The sequence below is a fragment of the Gymnoscopelus microlampas genome (genome assembly GCF_963454915.1).
Source record: "Gymnoscopelus microlampas genome assembly, chromosome: 1".
Taxonomy (NCBI): domain Eukaryota; kingdom Metazoa; phylum Chordata; class Actinopteri; order Myctophiformes; family Myctophidae; genus Gymnoscopelus; species Gymnoscopelus microlampas.
The window spans coordinates 38,001,551-38,021,140 of record NC_139962.1 but is presented as its reverse complement, the minus strand read 5'-3'; the positions used below and the strand labels follow the sequence as shown (position 1 = coordinate 38,021,140).

At 38.9% G+C, this 19,590-nt stretch overlaps 1 protein-coding gene across 2 annotated transcripts in view; it reads left to right on the top strand.

Moving 5' to 3' along the window:
- The window catches only part of itga11a (integrin, alpha 11a), a 58,972-nt gene that overhangs the window by 18,137 nt on the left and 21,245 nt on the right, over positions 1–19,590 (top strand). For both annotated transcript variants that reach the window (XM_084059367.1, XM_084059366.1), the window contains exons 3-13: positions 6,169–6,287; positions 7,005–7,096; positions 7,453–7,567; positions 7,723–7,850; positions 8,078–8,226; positions 8,379–8,523; positions 9,400–9,565; positions 9,936–10,006; positions 14,132–14,276; positions 16,304–16,452; positions 17,743–17,886. In XM_084059367.1, the coding sequence (XP_083915493.1) occupies positions 6,169–6,287; positions 7,005–7,096; positions 7,453–7,567; positions 7,723–7,850; positions 8,078–8,226; positions 8,379–8,523; positions 9,400–9,565; positions 9,936–10,006; positions 14,132–14,276; positions 16,304–16,452; positions 17,743–17,886 (1,423 nt within the window). The remainder of the gene's footprint in view (positions 1–6,168; positions 6,288–7,004; positions 7,097–7,452; positions 7,568–7,722; positions 7,851–8,077; positions 8,227–8,378; positions 8,524–9,399; positions 9,566–9,935; positions 10,007–14,131; positions 14,277–16,303; positions 16,453–17,742; positions 17,887–19,590) is intronic.

Here is a 19,590-nt window from a genome sequence, read left to right as displayed (position 1 = left end):
AAAGTATATTAAAGATATGTTTTAGCTTATCTGTAGTGCAACCTTTGGTATATTAAGTACAACTTAAATGTTTCCAATCAACATAATTTAAATTGAATTTTATAAAAAAGTACAAATGAGTATATTCAATATTCTTCTGTGAAATGTAATTTAATATTTTTTTCTAAATAACCCTACACGAATGGAAGAGCAATGTAACGTGAAAGCTTGAGGTTTAGTTGTCTGTAAGAGCTATAACAACTCTCAATTGATACAACCTTCAACAACACACTCACGCTATATTTAATGATGTGAAAAGGGGAGAGAGACTGACCAAACAAACAGACATTTACACTCATGGTTTTACTAACAAATGACATAAAATACCATAAATCACCAAATAGCACCACAACAAAACACTAAACTCAATAACCCATAACATAACCGCACTACGCATTCCCATATTCAAATAATAACACAAATAAGAACAATAACACAAATTTCCCAGCATGCACTGCGCCTCAGTGCATGCTGGGAAATGGACTTCCTCTAGCCACCATAAATGTAATGATAGTATACTTTAATGACATCAGCAAAAGTGTCCTTCAGATAGATACTGTAAGTATATTTGTAATTAAAGTATATATATATTTAATTAAATAAAAATGTGCTTTTCAAAAGTGTATTCATATAATGTTTATTTTTTGTTTAACTTAAGTACATTTAATGTTAAATATATTTGAATGATTATAGTATAAGTGCTTTTACAGTATATTTATAGTAGATTATCCTCAATATGCACTTATTTTAAGATATACTATAATATACTTATTAAAAGTATACTTTTCACAAAAACGATTTAAAATATGTTCAAGTATATATTTTTGTAAGTATGTTAATGTCTATTTTATTGAAGTTTCACTTAAGTACTACTTCTTAAAAGTACACTTTTCATCAGTGCATTTATAATATAAGGCTGAAAAAATATACCGAAAAAGCATTATACTTAAAGTTTGCTTTAGTATACTTTTTAAGTATACTATCATGAATATGTTCCCGGATGCTATTAGTAATATACTTCTTAACATTATACTTGTAATATACTTGTTTTAAAGTGCATTCAATATATACTTCTACAAAGCACATGAAATACTAACTAAGCACATTTTTTTAAAGTTTACTAATGTGCTTTGTCAAAATATATTTTGAATGAACTTTAAAACAAGTATATTACAAGTATAATGTTAAGAGGTATATTACTAATAGCATCCAGGAGTAATATACTTCTTGAAATTATACTTGTAATATACTTGTTTTAAAGTGCATTCAAAATATATTTTTACAAAGCACATTAGTAAACTTAAAAAAAGTGTGCTAAATTACAAATTAATTTATGTTAGTATTTAATGTGCTTTGTAGAAATATGTTTTGAATGCACTTTAAAACAGGTATATTAGAAGCATAATGTTAAGAAGTATATTACTAATAGCATCTGGAACATATTCATAAATAGTATACTTATAAAGTATACTAAAGCAAACATTAAGTATAATGCTTTTTCAGTATATTTTTCCAGCCTTATACTATAAATGCACTGATGAAAAGTGTACTTTTACGAAGTAGTACTTGAGTGAAATTTCAATACAATAGGCATTAACATACTTACAAAAATATATACTTGAACATATTTTAAATAGTTTTTGTGAAAAGTATACTTTTAATAAGCATATTATAGTATATCTTAAAATAAGTGTATATTGAGGATAATTTGCTATGAATATACTTTAAAAGCACTTAAAATATAATAATTAAAAATATATTTAACATTAAATGTACTTAAGTTAAACAACAATTCAACAGTATATGAATAGACTTTTGAAAAGTACATTTTTATTTAATTAAATATATATTTTTTGTTTAGTACACTTTGAACAATGTGCTAAATTACAACTTAATTCATGTTGACATTAAATGTGCTTTGTAGAAATATATTTTGAATACACTCTGATTATATTTGCTAAAATATATTTTGCCCAAAAATGCACTGTTAGTATGCTTTGACAAAAGTTCAAATTGACAATTAACATACTTTTTGTGCTAAAAGTATACTTTAGCACAAAAAAAATACATTTTTTTTTCACTTGGGAGGTCTGTCTCACTGCCCATTGAATTCAATTTAAAACAGGGCTTGACCGTAATATTATTACAGTGAGATGCTGTGACACCTATGGGTGTAGAAATATTTCTGTGTACTGTAGAGACAGTAACATAACTGATCTAGCCAATCTTTAGAGCTCATTTACAGTATGTGGAACGGAGCCATTGGTGTGGTCTGTGATATGTGCCAGTTATATATATATAGGGAAATGGTCATGCTTTATTGGTAGTAATCATTGAAAGAGTTTCCATAAGAGAAATACAGTACAGCACCGTGCATGCACTCTATTTACACCATCACAGTCTGCATTTTAAAACCAGGGACTCATGCCTAGGTTTATTTTTGTCTCTGTGTTTTCAAAACAAAGTAATTCAAGAACCAATGAAAATAGTTGGCCGAACTAATCATGAACTAATCAACAATGACATGTTTAGCGGGTAAATGACAGTGGCGTTTCTAATGCCAAACAGAACAGAGAAAAAAAGTGCTGGATTGAGTTCACTGTAAAATCGTAATAGCTAAATAGGAACAGAATTCGTAAGGTGGCGAGAGCTTATATTGGGTGGCGTTGAAGACACAGAGCTTGCATTGTTTACTAGACCTGATAGTTGAGAGGAAGCAGGGTTGGGGGTGGGGTTGGGGGGGTCCCAACATTGCAACCATTAAAACTAGCAATTGGCACTCTAACGGAATACTTTTTACTGAGGCTAATTTATTGTAAAACTAGAAAAAGTGCTCCTCGGAGCACAGCCAGGTCAGGTACAATCGGCCACCTGGTGGCGCTATAACAGGTCCATGTGAAAAATTTGAAAGATTTGGGGCAGAGGTTCGGAATTGGCATCCAGGGAGTGTGTGTGCAGTGAGTGTGGGTGCTGGAGGAGATTAGCTGTTCATAGACAGAAGGATGGACGGACAGGGTGCAAAACATACTGTCTCGCCATGGCGGAGACAATAATGTCTTTGGTTAACTGGATAACATTTCCACAGCAACATATACTCTAACCTGTCAATCTATGAAATGTAAGGAGCAAGCGAACAAGCGTGTTATTGAAGCAGGAGTGGACACAGGCTTTTGTTTGGGACTAGGGATGTGGTTTCACGGTATACACATCTCCTCTTACCAAATATGGAAAACATTACCACATTAATGCCAGCTTGGACTGGGACTGGGACACACAAAAAAATCCTGTATTCTCTGGTAATCATGGAAGTAATTGTCCGTCCGGTCATTACATTTTAGGTCAAGTTATTTCTTACAATGTCATCACCATCTCTGCTGATGCCCCATAACTAGCTTTTGACTCTAATGAGTTCTGGAACATAATTGTTTGAACAGCTTCTGTTGAACTGAACTGGACGTTCTCAGGCAGACCTCCAAGTGAAAGGCAACAATGGCTCCCATTCATCAAGGTAGTAGTGTCCTGAATTGAACTTTAGCTACAGCTTCTCCTGGTGCGACTGGACAGCAATAACTGAAGTAATACTCCTGATATTAATGGCTCTGAGGTGAAAATGATTTCCAGAGTCTGTGAGAGTTGAATCGGCTGGCTTGAGGAGCACATCCATCACAGCTTGTTTGCATATGAGTCACTCATAGATTTGCAGTGATTTACTGTACTGTTTTAACAGCTTCTCTTCTTGGCTTCAGTCAGTGTTGTAAAAGCCACAATAACTGTCTGGTGCGACTTTTCCTATATATATTTATATACACGCAGTGAATATTTGGTATAATCTTAATCATTTTATTAGGAAAGACAACATCAAAACGTAAGAGCTTTTGCTCAAATTTTGTGTGAATGAGCTCAATTGCATTTCAAAGTTCAGCTGTAGTTATCCTTTGATGAATTAAATAACTTAAGTCAGTTACTAGCTAGTGACCTACCACAATTACCAAATTAGTACCAAAGTCTTTGGAACACAGTTCTTATATTACGTGATTTAAAAGTCTATGGGATCTTTGAATGGAATAAAGATCTTCATGACCCAGGTGTTGCATATTGACATCAGGACTTCCATACTCCATAACTGTTTACAGTAAGCTAATTAATTAACAGGGACCAGCGCAATGCATTTGTGGTCATTTAAAAGTTCTTCATTGATTATTAAATAATATGTAACGTGATTGGCATAATATAATTATAAGCAGCAGTTGGTTTTTTTCCACTTCTCACGACACAAAGGTGTCCTGCATAATGTAATACTGTATACTTATTACTTTCAAAACACAGACTGTTGATGCCAAGTGTCAAGGTAACAGAACATTAGAGAGGTACTGTGCACGACTGCACCCCATTAAACGTAAACGCTACCAAGTCTTACCACATGGAACAGGGAGTAATAATTAGACATGTTTTGAAACTTAAAGGTGTCTGAGGTCGACCCAGAAATCCTAGCGGGAGGTCGGAGGTTTTGTTATAATGTGGTGTCAAGTGTCTATCCTAAGGGATACCCGTGGACAACTGAGACAGCTGTTCCTACGCCTCTTGCCATCCTTCTGGTTTTCACTTGGATGAAAACAGATACTTCTATTCCTAGGTGACCTCTATGACCAGTTAGAATGTCTCCCCAAACCATGCTTAACATTTTAGCGATTTTAATCTAGCACTTATGTCTTTATTGTTTTCGTTTTTTCTTATAAAAGTTGGTTCCTTCCTTTCCTGCATGAAAGGCGACTTTGGATACTTAGAAAAGCACTATATAAATCTGAGCCATTATTATTATTATGTTGAAGCAGTTGTAGGCATATGATTAATTAAGATACAATCCACCATTTCATTTAAAAATCATCATTATTGATGAGTTTGACTTGCAGATGGCATCACTGAAAATTGTGCATACAGAGAAAAATAGAGGAATTTAGTAGCTGACATTACCACATGCTACTTTACTGTATGTATTTTTGTTTTCAGCTTCTGAGCTATGCTGAAATCTCAAGGCAATGTATGGCAGAACCTTGTGACTGTACAATGTATTATTTGTGAGGACAGTGAGTAATAGTGTTTACAAGAAACTATGGATCTTTTTCTCTAAGAATATATATGGTCATGCCAAGGAAAACATCACATGGTATTGCCCCAAACCCTAACGTATATTTCCCACAGAAAGTACAGTAATGGTATTTTAGGCATGACATAGAGTGGCCTGTATTTCACTTGGAATTACAAAGAGCCCTTATCTGTGAAATACCCTCCTGATTTACAGCTCCCTTTGGTCTTTATCTCATCAGTCATCACTTGGTCCTGAGGAAAACACGTACGACTATTTTATATTCTCCATTGCATTAAGTCACTGAAAACCTCTTTCTGACATTTATGAGACCACGCTGACCTGCCTCAGAGGACATATTCTGAAGTCAAGTGTGGGTCTATCTCCCCACAAGGTTAACGTCATTCCCAAAGAATCTCTGAATGCCAGCAGCCTGCTTTGTAGAAGTATCCTCGTGAGCTTATGGTGGTCTATGATCCAGAGACATGGATATTTAGTTTGACTAGCATTCAGCTGTCAGGAGAGACCTGTGGTAAAGCTGTCTGCATGTGGGAAATGAAATGGTCAGTACCTTAAATGCTAGCCTGTCACACAGATGTGTACCAGTCGAGGTTCCTGCTGACTGAATGTGCGTGCGTGCGTGTGTTGGGTGTTCGAGTGTGTGAGCACCACATCGATTTTCCACTCGTACAACCCAGGTTAGTTTAGCCGTGGTCTGCAGGGGCCATGTATGTATAACTGTATGAAGCTCAATGTATACGTTTCTTTTATACATTTAATTGTTCAACATACAGCGACATATTCCCACTATGCTTTGTTTATCAGATTGAGATACACTTACTCAGACATCAGGTCTCAGGGGGCGGCAGCCTGGGGCACCAAGCTCTGGGGGACATAAAAACCCTGGCGTTGCCAAACAACTAATCTTTTTTCTTCTTTTTTATCCCGTGCCTGCCTCATGCCTCGCACGAATCCAAGCACGAAACCATTTCAAATCTTTTCATGTGTACTGTAGTACATTGACTTTTGGATTTTATTTTTCACAGGCTATTAGTTGGGGCTCCCTATGAAATGAACGGCCCACACCAAACAGGGGATATTTATAAATGTCCACTGAGTAAACGAACGAGTGGCAATGGCAATGGCTGCTCCAAGCTCAACCTAGGTACGGTATTATGGTATCACTTAATACTTTTTCTCTCTGTATTTCTCTCTGTATGCAATTTTTAAAAATGTGTGTGTGTGTGTGTGCGCGTGCACATGTGAGTGTGCGCGTGCGTGCCTGTGTGTTTTACATGTTTGCAGGTTTTTATGCCATGTGTCATTGTGGGACATATAGTAAAGGAGAAATCTGGGAACCATACTATTCCTTCATTCCACGTTTTACTGCTGTTTTTCACAGTGTACATTTCCACATATGTGCTCTGCCAGACATTGCACCACATGTGCCATTATACGGGGCACATGTGTTGTATTGGTTAAATAGACACATCAAGTTGTGTGAGCTAAGTGGTTAGATCTTAAGGATGTAGACATACCTTTGGCTGGCTAAATAGACTTAACAAATCCGGGTCCCAGGTGGAGACATTTACCCCAAACCCCAAATTTGTTCTCCATTGGAATGTATACTGATAGGATGCTGATTGTGTGCTGATTGTGTCCAGATATCTATACGCACTAAAATCCTTAGTTAATTTAACTCTGAGAGTGTACAAATGTAACCAGCTTTCACACACTCTAGTTTGAAATTGATAAATTAACATAGAGGATTTTACTGTGTACTATATAATAATACGTAAAAATGTTTCAGCAATTCTGCCAGTTTAGCACAGAAATTACAGCAATTCCATCACCTTTTCACTAAGACTATGTTTTCCTCAAGGAAGGATATCTCTGACCAATGTCTCTGAGCGAAAGGACAAGATGAGGCTGGGAATGACTCTCACATCCAACCCCAAAGACAACAGCTTTGTGGTGAGACCTGTGGACATAGGTTCTTGTAACATAATATAATGATCCACTTTCCTAAGTTTGTGAATATCAGCAGACAGGTTTAATGGAATAGTTATGCTGTATAAAACCCAAACATTTTTATTCCACCATTCCTCATACTGTATACTAACATCCTTTGAAAGTTCTTTTTGACCATGAACTTATACATTTAGGGAATACATAGATATAGAGTTGTATACTGTACAGTATATGCAGTACAAGTACTGTTGGCCACTGACCATATTCACACGGCAGACATTTGACATAAGAGTTGAATGGCCACCATGTAAATATGGTGAATGGTGTATCTGGTATAAATACTTTGTTTTATGTTGCAGGCCTGTGGGCCACTATGGTCGTATGAGTGTGGCAGCTCATATTACAGCACTGGGATCTGTTCCAGAGTCAATGCCAGCTTTAAGTTCTCCAGAACCATTGCTCCAGCCTTTCAGAGTAAGGTTAAGTTAAGTCCTGCTTGACAGAGACTCATGGAATTATAATTGGAGTTTTCTATGTTCTCATTTCTGAATGTCTCTTTTCACACTTTATTTGTAAAGAATGTGATGATCAATTGACCTGTTCGTTATGTCTTGTAAATGTTCCCCCAGGATGCGAGACCTACATGGACATAATGATTGTTCTGGATGGTTCTAACTCAATCTATCCTTGGTATGAAGTCCAGGCTTTTCTCATCAACATTCTGCAGAAGTTCTACATTGGACCAGGTCAGATACAGGTGTGTGTAAAGATGGAGGTCTTAATTTCATTCAGAAGGAATAGATCTACTGCTGAATACTAAACAGAGATTATTCAAAAAATATTTATTCACACTGTGTAAGTTAAAACTTACCATGGAACTTATACTTTGTATACTTTATAATATTACGATGTGGATATTATTATTATTATTAGCATTATTATTATTACACATTATTATTTGTGTGTTGATTTTTCATGCTTCAGGTTGGGGTCGTTCAGTATGGGGAAAAGGTGGTCCATGAGTTCCAACTTAGTGATTACAAATCAGTAGAAGAAGTAGTGAAGAGAGCACACAGCATTGACCAGCGAGGAGGAGAGGAGACCAACACGGCTCTTGGCATTAATATTGCACGGTACAGCATTCTATGCAACACATCTACATTAATGTTGCACAGTACAGCATTCTATGCAGCACATCTGCAGCAGCGGTTCTCCTCCATAATGGAGTTTACAGTATCTGACTTCTTGTAACCAATTACTTTGTCATTCTTGTCATCTGCCACAGCTCAGAGGGGTTCAAGCAAGGTGGTCGGCGAGGTGCCAAGAAGGTGATGATTGTGATAACGGATGGAGAGTCACACGACAGTCCAGACCTGCAACAGGCAATCGAGGACAGCGAGAAGGAAGGCATCACCCGTTACGCCATTGCTGTGAGTACCTACAGTATGTTTCTCCTGGATTATGGCTCTCAGTAGCATCAGAGTTGAGATGAATCAGGCCTTAAAAGAGTAACTGAGCAGGAGCTAATTGCTAATCCTGTAATGAAATTGGCTACTGGCCGCCTGGTCCGGTTCTCCCAGTCCTCCCAGTCCTTCGGTTCTTCCTGGGCCCATGATAAAGCTTTTGTCATAGTATTGTGGTGTTACAGTATGTCAATCTGTTAAGAAGCAATATGTTCATTTTTGTGATACACCATGCTCATCATCATGGTCATGGCCTTAGTTTTGGGGTCAAATAACCAGCATTAAATGTAAATCAGTTCTTCTTTGGGCCATGACCAACATTTCCACCACGTTTTGTGCAAATCCATTCATAACTGCTACAGTACTTGCTTGAGATGTCCTGTAAGCAGACAGACAAACATAGACGGGCAGACAGGAGCAAAAACATTACTTAGTGGCAGAGGTAATAAGCAGGTGAGATAAAAAAAAAAAAGCTAGGGTCTTCAACAAACATCTACCTTCAATAGAGACTTTGTCCTATCCTATTCCTTTGTTTATGAAGACCATAAACAATTGAGAGCTGTGGGACTCTACTATCAATGCCCTCCATTATGTCCATCCATTTTTACCTGCACATTTTCAAGATGGTTATTGTTAAGATAAGATAAGATAGGATGAGATAAGACCTTTATTGATCCCGCGAAGGAAATGTAGTCACCAAAGGCAGCACAGCAGTTAAGATACAGTTACAGGGCAAGAAAAGTACTGAAGATACAGCAGGGTAAAAGTTATTATGTCGTTTTTTTATTTCTATTTTTTGTTTTGATTACACTCTAACTAAACAATGTGAACTAATCTCCATAGGTTCTTGGGTACTACAACCGCCGTGGAATCAACCCTGAGGCCTTCCTCAATGAGATCAAGTATATTGCCAGCGACCCGGATGACAAACACTTCTTTAATGTAACGGATGAGTCGGCTTTGAAGGACATTGTGGATGCACTCGGGGAACGCATCTTCAGTTTGGAAGGTTTCACAAGAAATTGATTTTGATCTATGACCTTAAATGCACACTGATTTGTATAACCTGCCACTGTGGATGAAGAAATTAAACTAATTAAGTTAATACCATTTTACTAACCACATTAAGCAATTTTATAATATCTGTTTGGGTTAAGATAATGTGTGATGAGCATTTATTTTTCGTTTAGTTACCTAATTTTGCCATTATGTCATAGCCTAAATAAGTTGCTGAATAATCTGAATAATCGAAAAGCTTATCAATCATTACTCAATTGTGAAAATAATAATTTGAAAACCTTGTTACTAGCAATTATCCCAAGAGTTGAACGTTTTTCCAGTGCTGCAAAGTCTCATATTTGATGTTTTTGTTTACCTAGGGACCAATAAGAATGGGACAGCGTTTGGCCTCCAGATGTCTCAGGCTGGCTTCTCCTCACACATCGTAGAGGTAAGTCAAACTTCTGGTAGTCTCCTCATGTTGACTGCGCAGAAACACACATTTTTGTCTGATTTATACTTGGTTGCATGCCGTGTCACGTGCCGAAAATAGCAGATCTACACGCTCACAATGTGTGCTACAAGCTCCAAATGCTGTCACCCGTCGGGAGTTTGCAGATTGGATATTTTCGATACACAACGCCTGCACGCAACTAAGTAGAACTCAGGTTATTGTCTGTCTCTGTGCCACACAGCTCCATTACTCTTCCCTGCAACCCTCCATTCATCGCTATCCATCCTCTCCTCTGAGCCCCCTGCTGGGTGGCCCCTGAGGCTTAGGTCATCCTGATTTAAAGGCCTCTGACAGGAGAGACATGCCTTTTTCCACTTCAGCCACACAAGAACGGGAAATAAGACACCACTAATTCCTATGGGAGACATATTAGTGAAAGGTTGAGACAAGGTTGAGGCAGCCTTTGCGGAAGACAGGACTGTTTTCCCTTCTACTTTTTAAAGGTTTTTGGCTGTATGTGAGAGCAGATAGCAGCAGGTGTGTTGGCTTTAAGGCTGGAGGAGTGAGATAAGTCCATACGGTTCGATCCTGACTGTTAATTTAACTCTGACAGCATGAATATGGACCCTTACGGATCCATTTATTTTGTATTCAATTAACACTAAGGATTTTGCAGTGCCCTATACATGGTGTGGTTGGTTACCTATTCATAGGTAACTTCTTTTTGTCTCCATCTGGGACCTAAGTTGACATTTGAAGATGCAACAGTTTTGATTCATAAAAAACTGTACTAGCCTAGAGAATCATAAATATATCCCTTTCAGACAATACATAAATATATAGCATAAGTTGCAGCTGGGTGACAACAGTGGTTGGAAATTCTCTTGCCCAAAAGGCTGGATTCCAGGGATAGCACTATGCTCAATAAAGGTAACCTGAGTGTTGAAAGTAGGATAACTTATTGGAAGGAATGTTGGGTCTTTAAAGGAGAAAAACAGCCCTGAAAGCCCAGATGGTTTTGTTGAACATAAAGCATGCCAATTTAGAATGCTGCTTATGTCATACACATCCTGACGTCGCAAGTATTTTGGCATTTTCTCTGACTCATTTTCTTCAGTTACTGTATCTTCTATCTTCAAATTACAGAAACCTCTGTCTGTCTGTCTGTCTGTCTGTCTGTCTGTCTGTCTGTCTGTCTGTCTGTCTGATAACGCGAGGACAAATAAAAGGTTTCCAAGAAATGAAATCTCCATATTTAGTTGATAGTTTGTAGCTGTATTAGTGGGTCTGAGAACTTAAATAAATAAATGGGTGGGGTATTTCCCAACTTGCATCATTCCCGAATAGGCTTGAGCCCGTTTAAAGCACCCATTGATTGTAATATCTAACGTTAATAGTACTTTGGCAACGGGTAGAGCGAGTACGCTGACAACAGGCACAACGGGTATTGCATAACCGGGTGAGGCATGCAGCGTGGTCCCAGAATAGGCTGGTGCCCTTTAGTTTCAATAAATGTTGAAAATGGCCCTTAGAGACTAGCCTGGGACCTGCCAGCGCAAAAAACAAATTGCCCTCATAGTTTGGCCACGCAAGGCTACTTAGAGACAGGGCAACAAGATCATTTTAAACATAGGAATTTTGTATGTGAAAAACAAAAATAAAACAGAATTCCTATAGTTTGTTCGATTTTAATAAATATGTTATATACATTTTTGTAATAATGATCGAACAGCCAAATCTGCCACAACATTTACCATGTCAAGTAGTATTACCTTGCTGCTGCTTGACCGCTATATATACGTATACATATTATGTTTAATTTTATGTACAGTCGAAAGGCTTCCATTGCATTGTAAATATAGCTGGTTTCGAATGCTAGACGCAATGTGCATTTATAGGTCAGTATTGTACCGTGTAGCCTACTGTCAATACAATATAAACAACTAGCATCTTCTTCCTGTTATGACCATTCTGCTACATGTACAGCCGCCTTTTCAGAACTTCTCATTTCTCCGATTTTCATATAATTATACGTAAAAAAGCAATTGATATTGTTCCTGTTATTCTGTAGTATGTAAATATAAGTTACCTGTTATCTAAAATGTACGACTGACATAGCATAGCCAGCATAAGTTAATGGCTGCTTTTGACGTTATGTTAAATGTGCATTCCCTGTCACTGATATTGGATCCTGCATACAAATGTATGCAGATACACTGCATACCTATTCCACTCTATTCTTATTCATGTTACTTCTGGGGCCTAAATTATTTCAGCTGACAAGCATGGGTGCACTGCCAACACATATCTTGACCACATATCTGGATTTTTCCATCATAAGGAAAACTTGACATCCCAGTGAAGCCAGGGCACATCATGGAAGGATGTTGTTCCTACATAAAAAAGAGATAGATCTAGCTGATTTTATTCAATTGCCATAGCGACCGTTTTCACCATAACAGATAACCACAAAGGCTAACATCAGAAACTGACAGAGCATGAGTTTGGTGAGCAGACAATTCCATTTCTCAGTATGGAATTGTAAATGCGCCCCAACATATCCTAACCTTTGGAAAATGTGTTGTCTGCATAGCGTGTATATGGCAGAAAACCGAGCTAATTAAGTAGTAGAACCCTATCATTACAGTGTCATAGATTCAAGGTACTCTGAACAAAAGTCAACCTTGGAAGTAATAGGAAGGCCTTCTTTTAGTTCCTCTCAGTTTGATTAATTACCGTACATTTTCCGGGGTCTTTCTTTTGTTGAATAATGGTTTGTAAAAAAGAAAAAGAAAGAAAAGATCACAATTCATTGGCTTTTTAAGATAGTCCTCTGAATGGCTGAGCCCATTTTAGTGCTATCTGTAAATTGCATTCCATTGTTGAGCAATTGTGTAAAGATTTTGTTCTTTCATAATTGGGGACAAACTATAGCTGCTTAATTTATGATCCACTGAAATCATCTGATTACTTTTAAATACAGTTTGGGAGGAGAGAGAAGGAAAATATATTGAATGTGGGTAAGCAGTCTTTTGAGTCATTTTATGCCCTTTACTGTTGGCTCAACCACTGTTGGCAGAACTAGGATGTCAAATTTGTTATATTAGTACACGTCTAGTTATTGCAACATCTTGTTGAAGTATATTGTTCCACCAAGAAAAAATATTCATGAAGGTGGATCATTGACTTAATCGATCTAACAAAGATGACCTCTATCATCATCAATACACAGTTAGATTTTGATGGAGGTCATTTTAACTCATACTTTCATATAATTTGCCTTATTGACTGCCACACACCCTGTGCTCCCACCTTTCACAGAAAAGGTTTTGGTTATTCTTCTGCCTACACATACAGTACAGTACGTCATGTCCTAGTATGAGCGAATAGGGGAAGGGAATCAACGTCTTGAATGATGCCTTTGTTTGGCCCAGCAAAAACTCTGATGTTTCTCAAGAATATGATTATTGGCAGAATCTCAGAAAGTTTAGAATATTTGGCGGTCCCGTTTTCATTTTTCACAAGATCGGTGTTGTTGCAATGACTTGCGCTACAATACTTCACCATATGTTGCGCTATGACGAAATAAACCCATAAAATGTAACAACGTGTACGTTCCGTAATGCAATTCCAATGGTGAAAGCTGTGTTGTTTCACCCGAAAAAGTAATGGCAGATTCGGCCACGCCCCGAAATACCCATATGTATACCCAAAGAATAGTATATGCACAATTTTTGTCATGGCTCAATCAGTGGTTAGCACAGTTCCCTCACAGCCGAGAAGGTCCCAGGTTCAAACCTGCCTTGTCCCGTCCATGTTCATGTGGGTTTCCTTTCCTCCCACACCAAAAACACATGCATGTAAAAGACATACTCCTGCTGATAGTGCCCTTGAGCAAGGCACTGACCTTTAGCGCAGGATACGGTCCCTGGGTGCTGCTCAATGGCTGCCCACTGTTCCTAATAGTTAGGATGGGTCAAATGCAGAGGACAAAGTATAGGTTAACTTAACTCATCATCGGTCTATCATTGCTTGAGGACATGCAGCGTAGAGTATACGGTGCTCTATTCCAGCTACACTGACCAATAGAAATTGTTGACTATTCTGCACCTTCATTTACAGGACGGGATTCTAGTGGGTGCTGTGGGGGCCTATGACTGGAATGGAGCAGTGTTGAAGGAGACCCGCCAGGGGAAAGTGATCCCTCCCAAGTCCTCCTACGCGCAGGAGTTCCCTGAGGAGCTGAAGAACCACGGCGCTTACCTGGGTGAGTAAAGACGCTGACATCACCACTAACCTTATAGCACTCGTTGAGTTGAGTGAGAGAAGCAGAAATGTTTGAAGAATAGAAAATGTGAGGGATATAGGTAAAACAAAAAGGATGAAAAATGCAAAGAATATACAGCAGCTTGTGATATGTTAAGAATGGGTTGACCACCTTTTCCTTTTTTTATGATTTGTACTTTATTCCACTTTTTTATACAGAATATGTTTCTTTCACGACGTATCAGACGTACTGTAATAAAACAAAACATACCATAGACATTACAAGACAAGACATAACAAACCCACAATACAAACCAACAAACAAACAGTGAGCAGTGAGGAACCGGTGCAACTGGATCCTTCCAGGCCCTGACCACCAATCTCCTGCCTAACATAACGGCAGTTTGAATCCACTCAGCTAAGGAAGGAGAGACAGTTCGTAAAGTGGAAGGGTCACCCAGAATAAAGAGCCTGGGAGAGAAGGGGATGACCAACCCTGTCATACTCTGTAGCTTCACATGTATATCAGCCCAGTAGACCTGGATTTTTGGACAACTCCATAGAATATGCATTAAAGTGGGTTTGACCACCTTTTCAACACTTCGGCTGCAGTCTCTCTTGTTCTCTTAAGGCTTTGCTGCATGACTGAAAAAAGTGTTGACGGCTAACGTCGACACTTTATTGGTTGAAAATGCATCAATTTTGCCGAGCGCCACAGTGATATGACGAAGTATAAATGAGCTGTTAGTCTTTCCTTTCTGTTTTACACCATCTTTCTGTGAGTGAGGGATGTGTGTGGCAGGCCTGATAGAAGCCTTGTGGTTTAACACCAACAGTCCTAGCTGCAACCCATCTCTATAAAGTGCTCCATAGCTCCACTGTTTCCCACCACATTCAACCCCATCCCACCCCACCACCACAGAACCTCTGCTTTTGTCATCAGTGGCTCTGCCCCTCTGCTTTGCCTGGCCAGGCTGCCAATGGAGGTCATTCTAGACACATTAAGAACATGAGGTGGAGGCATAATTTTCACTCCCTCTCAGAGAGGGAGACGGAGAAGAAGAAGAAGTATGGAAAAAGATGAGAGGAGTGAGAAAGTGATATGAGTTTAGTACAAAAAGAAAGAACGTGAGATGGAGGAAACAGAAGGACATATGATACTTGACTGCAATACTACAAAGCGCCTCCGAAGGACACACTACAATGCAACAGTGTTGTGGCACAGTCTCTTTCTCTCTCTCTCTCTCTCTCTCTCTCTCTCTCTCTCTCTCTCTCTCTCTCTCTCTCGCTCTCTCTCTCGCTCTCTCTCACACACAATATAGTGGTATACACTGTGGTATTATTTTTTATTTGGGGGGGCTTTTCTGAGCCTTTAGTTGACACGTATAAGATGGGAATCATGAAGAGAGAGAAGGGGAGTGATATGCAGCAAATGGTCCTGCTGGCTGGGAATCAAACCGGGGACTAGTTGTCATTAATTGTCATTAATTAGAGACCGTGTGATATGCGCCCTGAACACTCGGCTGTAATTTTATTTCTTGCTGTGTGATGATGTTGCACTTTGTAAGAAGTGTGCAGTTCATGACACACGGTACAAAATGCTACCATTTGTCACAGATACAACAACCATGTGCTTCAACGAGAAAAGAAGCCTTGCTTGGAAAGAAAAGTAAATTATGGTTGTTAAAGCAAAAAAAGGACACAAATGGAGGTCTTGTAAGCTCAAAGGAAAGTGCACTTTCATGTAAACAAAAGTTTCGAGTTGCTTTTTTAAAGTGCCAAAGAGAAAACAGCTAATTGTGGCTATTGCAATGTGTCTAACAACAATCTAGTTTCTTTAGAATTAAATGTTGTGTAGTGCCTTATAAATTGGCCAGATAAAATCACAAGGTTTAATTTATCCATTTGTGACCCAGATTTACGTTAACACTGAGGACTTTACTGTGTACAATAAGAACACGTCTATGTACTATACATTAGGTTGTGGTTGTGTGTATGCATACATATGACCTGGTTTTCTGTCATCAGGTTATACTGTTACCTCTGTGGTATCAGCTAGGAATGGTCGTCTATTAGTGGCTGGCGCACCACGCTTTAACCACACTGGCAAAGTCATCATCTTTACTTTGAAGAACACTGGCAACCTCACCATCCTTCACTCCCTCAAAGGCCTACAGGTAAGGCCCTCCAATAAAATGATATATTATGTGTAAATCTACTATATACTAAGTTAAAGTTATGGCAGGCAGGCGGGTGGGCGTGCAGATGCCCAATAACCCGCCAACGACGGGCAGGCTGATCAGCCCAAATATGGACATGCCCGATGGCAGCGCAAATCGGCATGTCACATGCCCATATATGGAGATACCGTGGGTGTAGGTGCCCAGATGATGTCCTTATTTTATGAAGATGAGCACAAATCGTTATTTGGCAACACTTTTATGCCCATATAGGAAATAGGAAAGTTTGTTTAGCCTGGAAACCAGACAAATCTGCCAGTGAGAAAAAATAAATAATAGCCCTCTGCAGATTAGTCTAGCCCCGCTCGGTTGTGATTGGATTTCCCTGCGCCCGAAGTTGTGGGGCACCAATCAGGGCCCAGTATGCAAATATGGGGCGGATTTATCACCAGAGGCTTTTTTTTGTATCCGCCCCTTGGAAATGCAGGTTCCACACAGAGATTCCAGACTAATATCTACGCAGTGATATTAGTGATATTAGTCAAGGCTACAGTTTGTTCTAAATCATTCAAGATCATTGTTAATGTTATTTTCATTAGAAGATTAAGATCATTGTGTAGGCCTGCTTTGGGAGCCAGCTGTAATTTGACGGATCTATCATGAGGATTTGCTCTAATATAATAAATATTATTTTCAAACTCATATCTAAAAAGAACACATCATTTTTCATCATCAGGTGACAATTCACAGGGACAAATGCCACAGTCATCTTCCAGCAACTACATTTTATCTTGTCAGTAATACTTCATCTGTGTAACAACAGATGTTCCTTGCATACAAATGTCTCTCTGGCAATCTGTGACAAAGGAGGTCTTAGCACAGATGTTTCCAATCTGGAAACCAATCACCACCATCCCATCCAGTGACAGTATTTCCCAGCAGAGCTCTCAGAAAGTCTGTATCTGCTAGCGTCTAGACGTGCCTGCCACAGCCACTGACATTACACGGGCCTTATGTGCTTCCCATCCCAGAGTAAAGTTCAACGTTATTCCAGGTCATCAGTAAATCATCAAAACCCCAAATAAGCTGTGCTTCAGTAAGCAAAGGGGAAATGCCAAGGATTCCAAGCTGCTGTAAACAACAATAGCATGAAGTCCTGGAATTTCAACTGGCTGATAACAAACCGTAGGCCTACAGTGTTGCAGTTACCCAGTCAACCTAATGTGTCAGTAAAAAAGGGATAGTGAATGGTGAATTGTCACATGAATCCTTGCATTTCTTTCATAGATTGGCTCATACTATGGCAGTGAGATTGCACCCTTGGACATAGATGGAGATGGAGTGACAGATAACTTGTTGGTGGCAGCACCCATGTTCTTCAGTGGAGGTTTGGAGAAGGGCAAGGTCTACATTTACCGTGTGACCGAGCTGGTGAGTAGACTGTGTGTGTGTGTGTGTGTGTGTGTGTGTGTGTGTGTGTGTGTGTGTGTGTGTGTGTGTGTGTGTGTGTGTGTGTGTGTGTGTGTGTGTGTGCGTGCGTGCGTGTATGTGCGCGCACATGCGCACAGCCGCACACACACACGCGAATGGCCAAGTACCTACCATATATGCCAGACAATAAATTGGTCTCCACCTGTGCTAACACTCCAGCCTTGCAGCAAGCAGAAATCCAGATATTCCCAGTTCTAACGCAATCACACCAGAGCAGTTCTGCATACTATAACACACCATAACAAACCAGATGCCATTGCATTCCAGTTTCACAATTAACACATTGAACTGCTGCAGGCAGACATGGCGCACTTGAACACATGCAGATTTAAATGGGAAACCCCACCGATGCCAGAATGCAGGCTTCATAGATGTATTCAATGAACTCAGAAGGAAAATATTCACTGCTTCAGTCATTTCCAGCAAGACATTTGGAGGGTAAAGCCTGCTTGAAAGAGTGGAAATGGTAGGAAAGAAAAGTTATTTAAGCATTATCACCCAAAAGGGAGTGGTTTATACTGCGTATCAAACGGTTGGGATTTGGCCGTACACACAAGACCACATAGCCATGTGCCAAAGATAATCACAGCCATGTTGACTGGCTATTTTGGCTAATAATCTTTAGCCAACATAGCCAGTCATAGTCATTAGTTGTAGGGATGTTCGATATTATCGGCCTCCCGATTATTATTTTTTAATTTGTTTTTATAAGTTACAGGAGTTGTTCTTACTGTATGGTGTGTGTGATATGAAATGTGAGCTTACTATAATCACAGTAATCCTTAATCATATTCCATCATATTCAAGGGTTTAAGAGAAATGAGAGACTCCAGTCACTTTCAAATTAGAGCACTGCAGAGGGCAGGTGTGTGTGTCTGTGTCCAGCTGACGCTCGTTGACGCTCGTTAATGTTATATAGGCACCAAAGCAAGTATGCTTCTGCACTGACAAATAGGCCAACATCTAATCTAATTAGTGGGACTCATTCAAATGACCACCCCCACCGGTGAGTCCCAGGACTCACTTTATTGAAAACCTAACCTAACCTAATAATCACTGTATTATATTAGATTTATTAGATATTAAATTGATATTATAGCTATTTTATTTATTAGATATGTCATGTTGTTACATGACAATTAGTTGACTTTTGGTGAAAAAGCCCGCCTATATCGGTATTGGTTGATATCGGTATCGGAAATTAGGAGTTGGACAATATCAGTATATCGTTTATCGGTAAAAAAGTAAATATCGAACATCCCTAATTAGTTGTCTAAGGCCTTTCTATCTTGCTATGCAAGTGTTACTATAGATTCAGGATGATTTGTTGACAGTGAGAATTAACTGCTTGGCTGTTGGAGGTCATATTGGTGTATTCTTGCTTGGTTCACTTAAATGGACTGATATACTTCAGGGGGAGCATGTATGTCTGATCAAAATGAATATCAAATATCTATATACTGAATCAAGCAATTTAAAAACTGTCTGGGTTGCACATAAAAGACAGAGTATATGTTGAAATAACCTCAGTGTGTTCAAGTGTTTAAAATGAAATTCCCCTTTAGATCTGAAGTCAAACTAATTTGGAAAAAAAATATTTTAAGATATCCTACTTGTTGATGATGACAGTCCGTCCGACTCTAC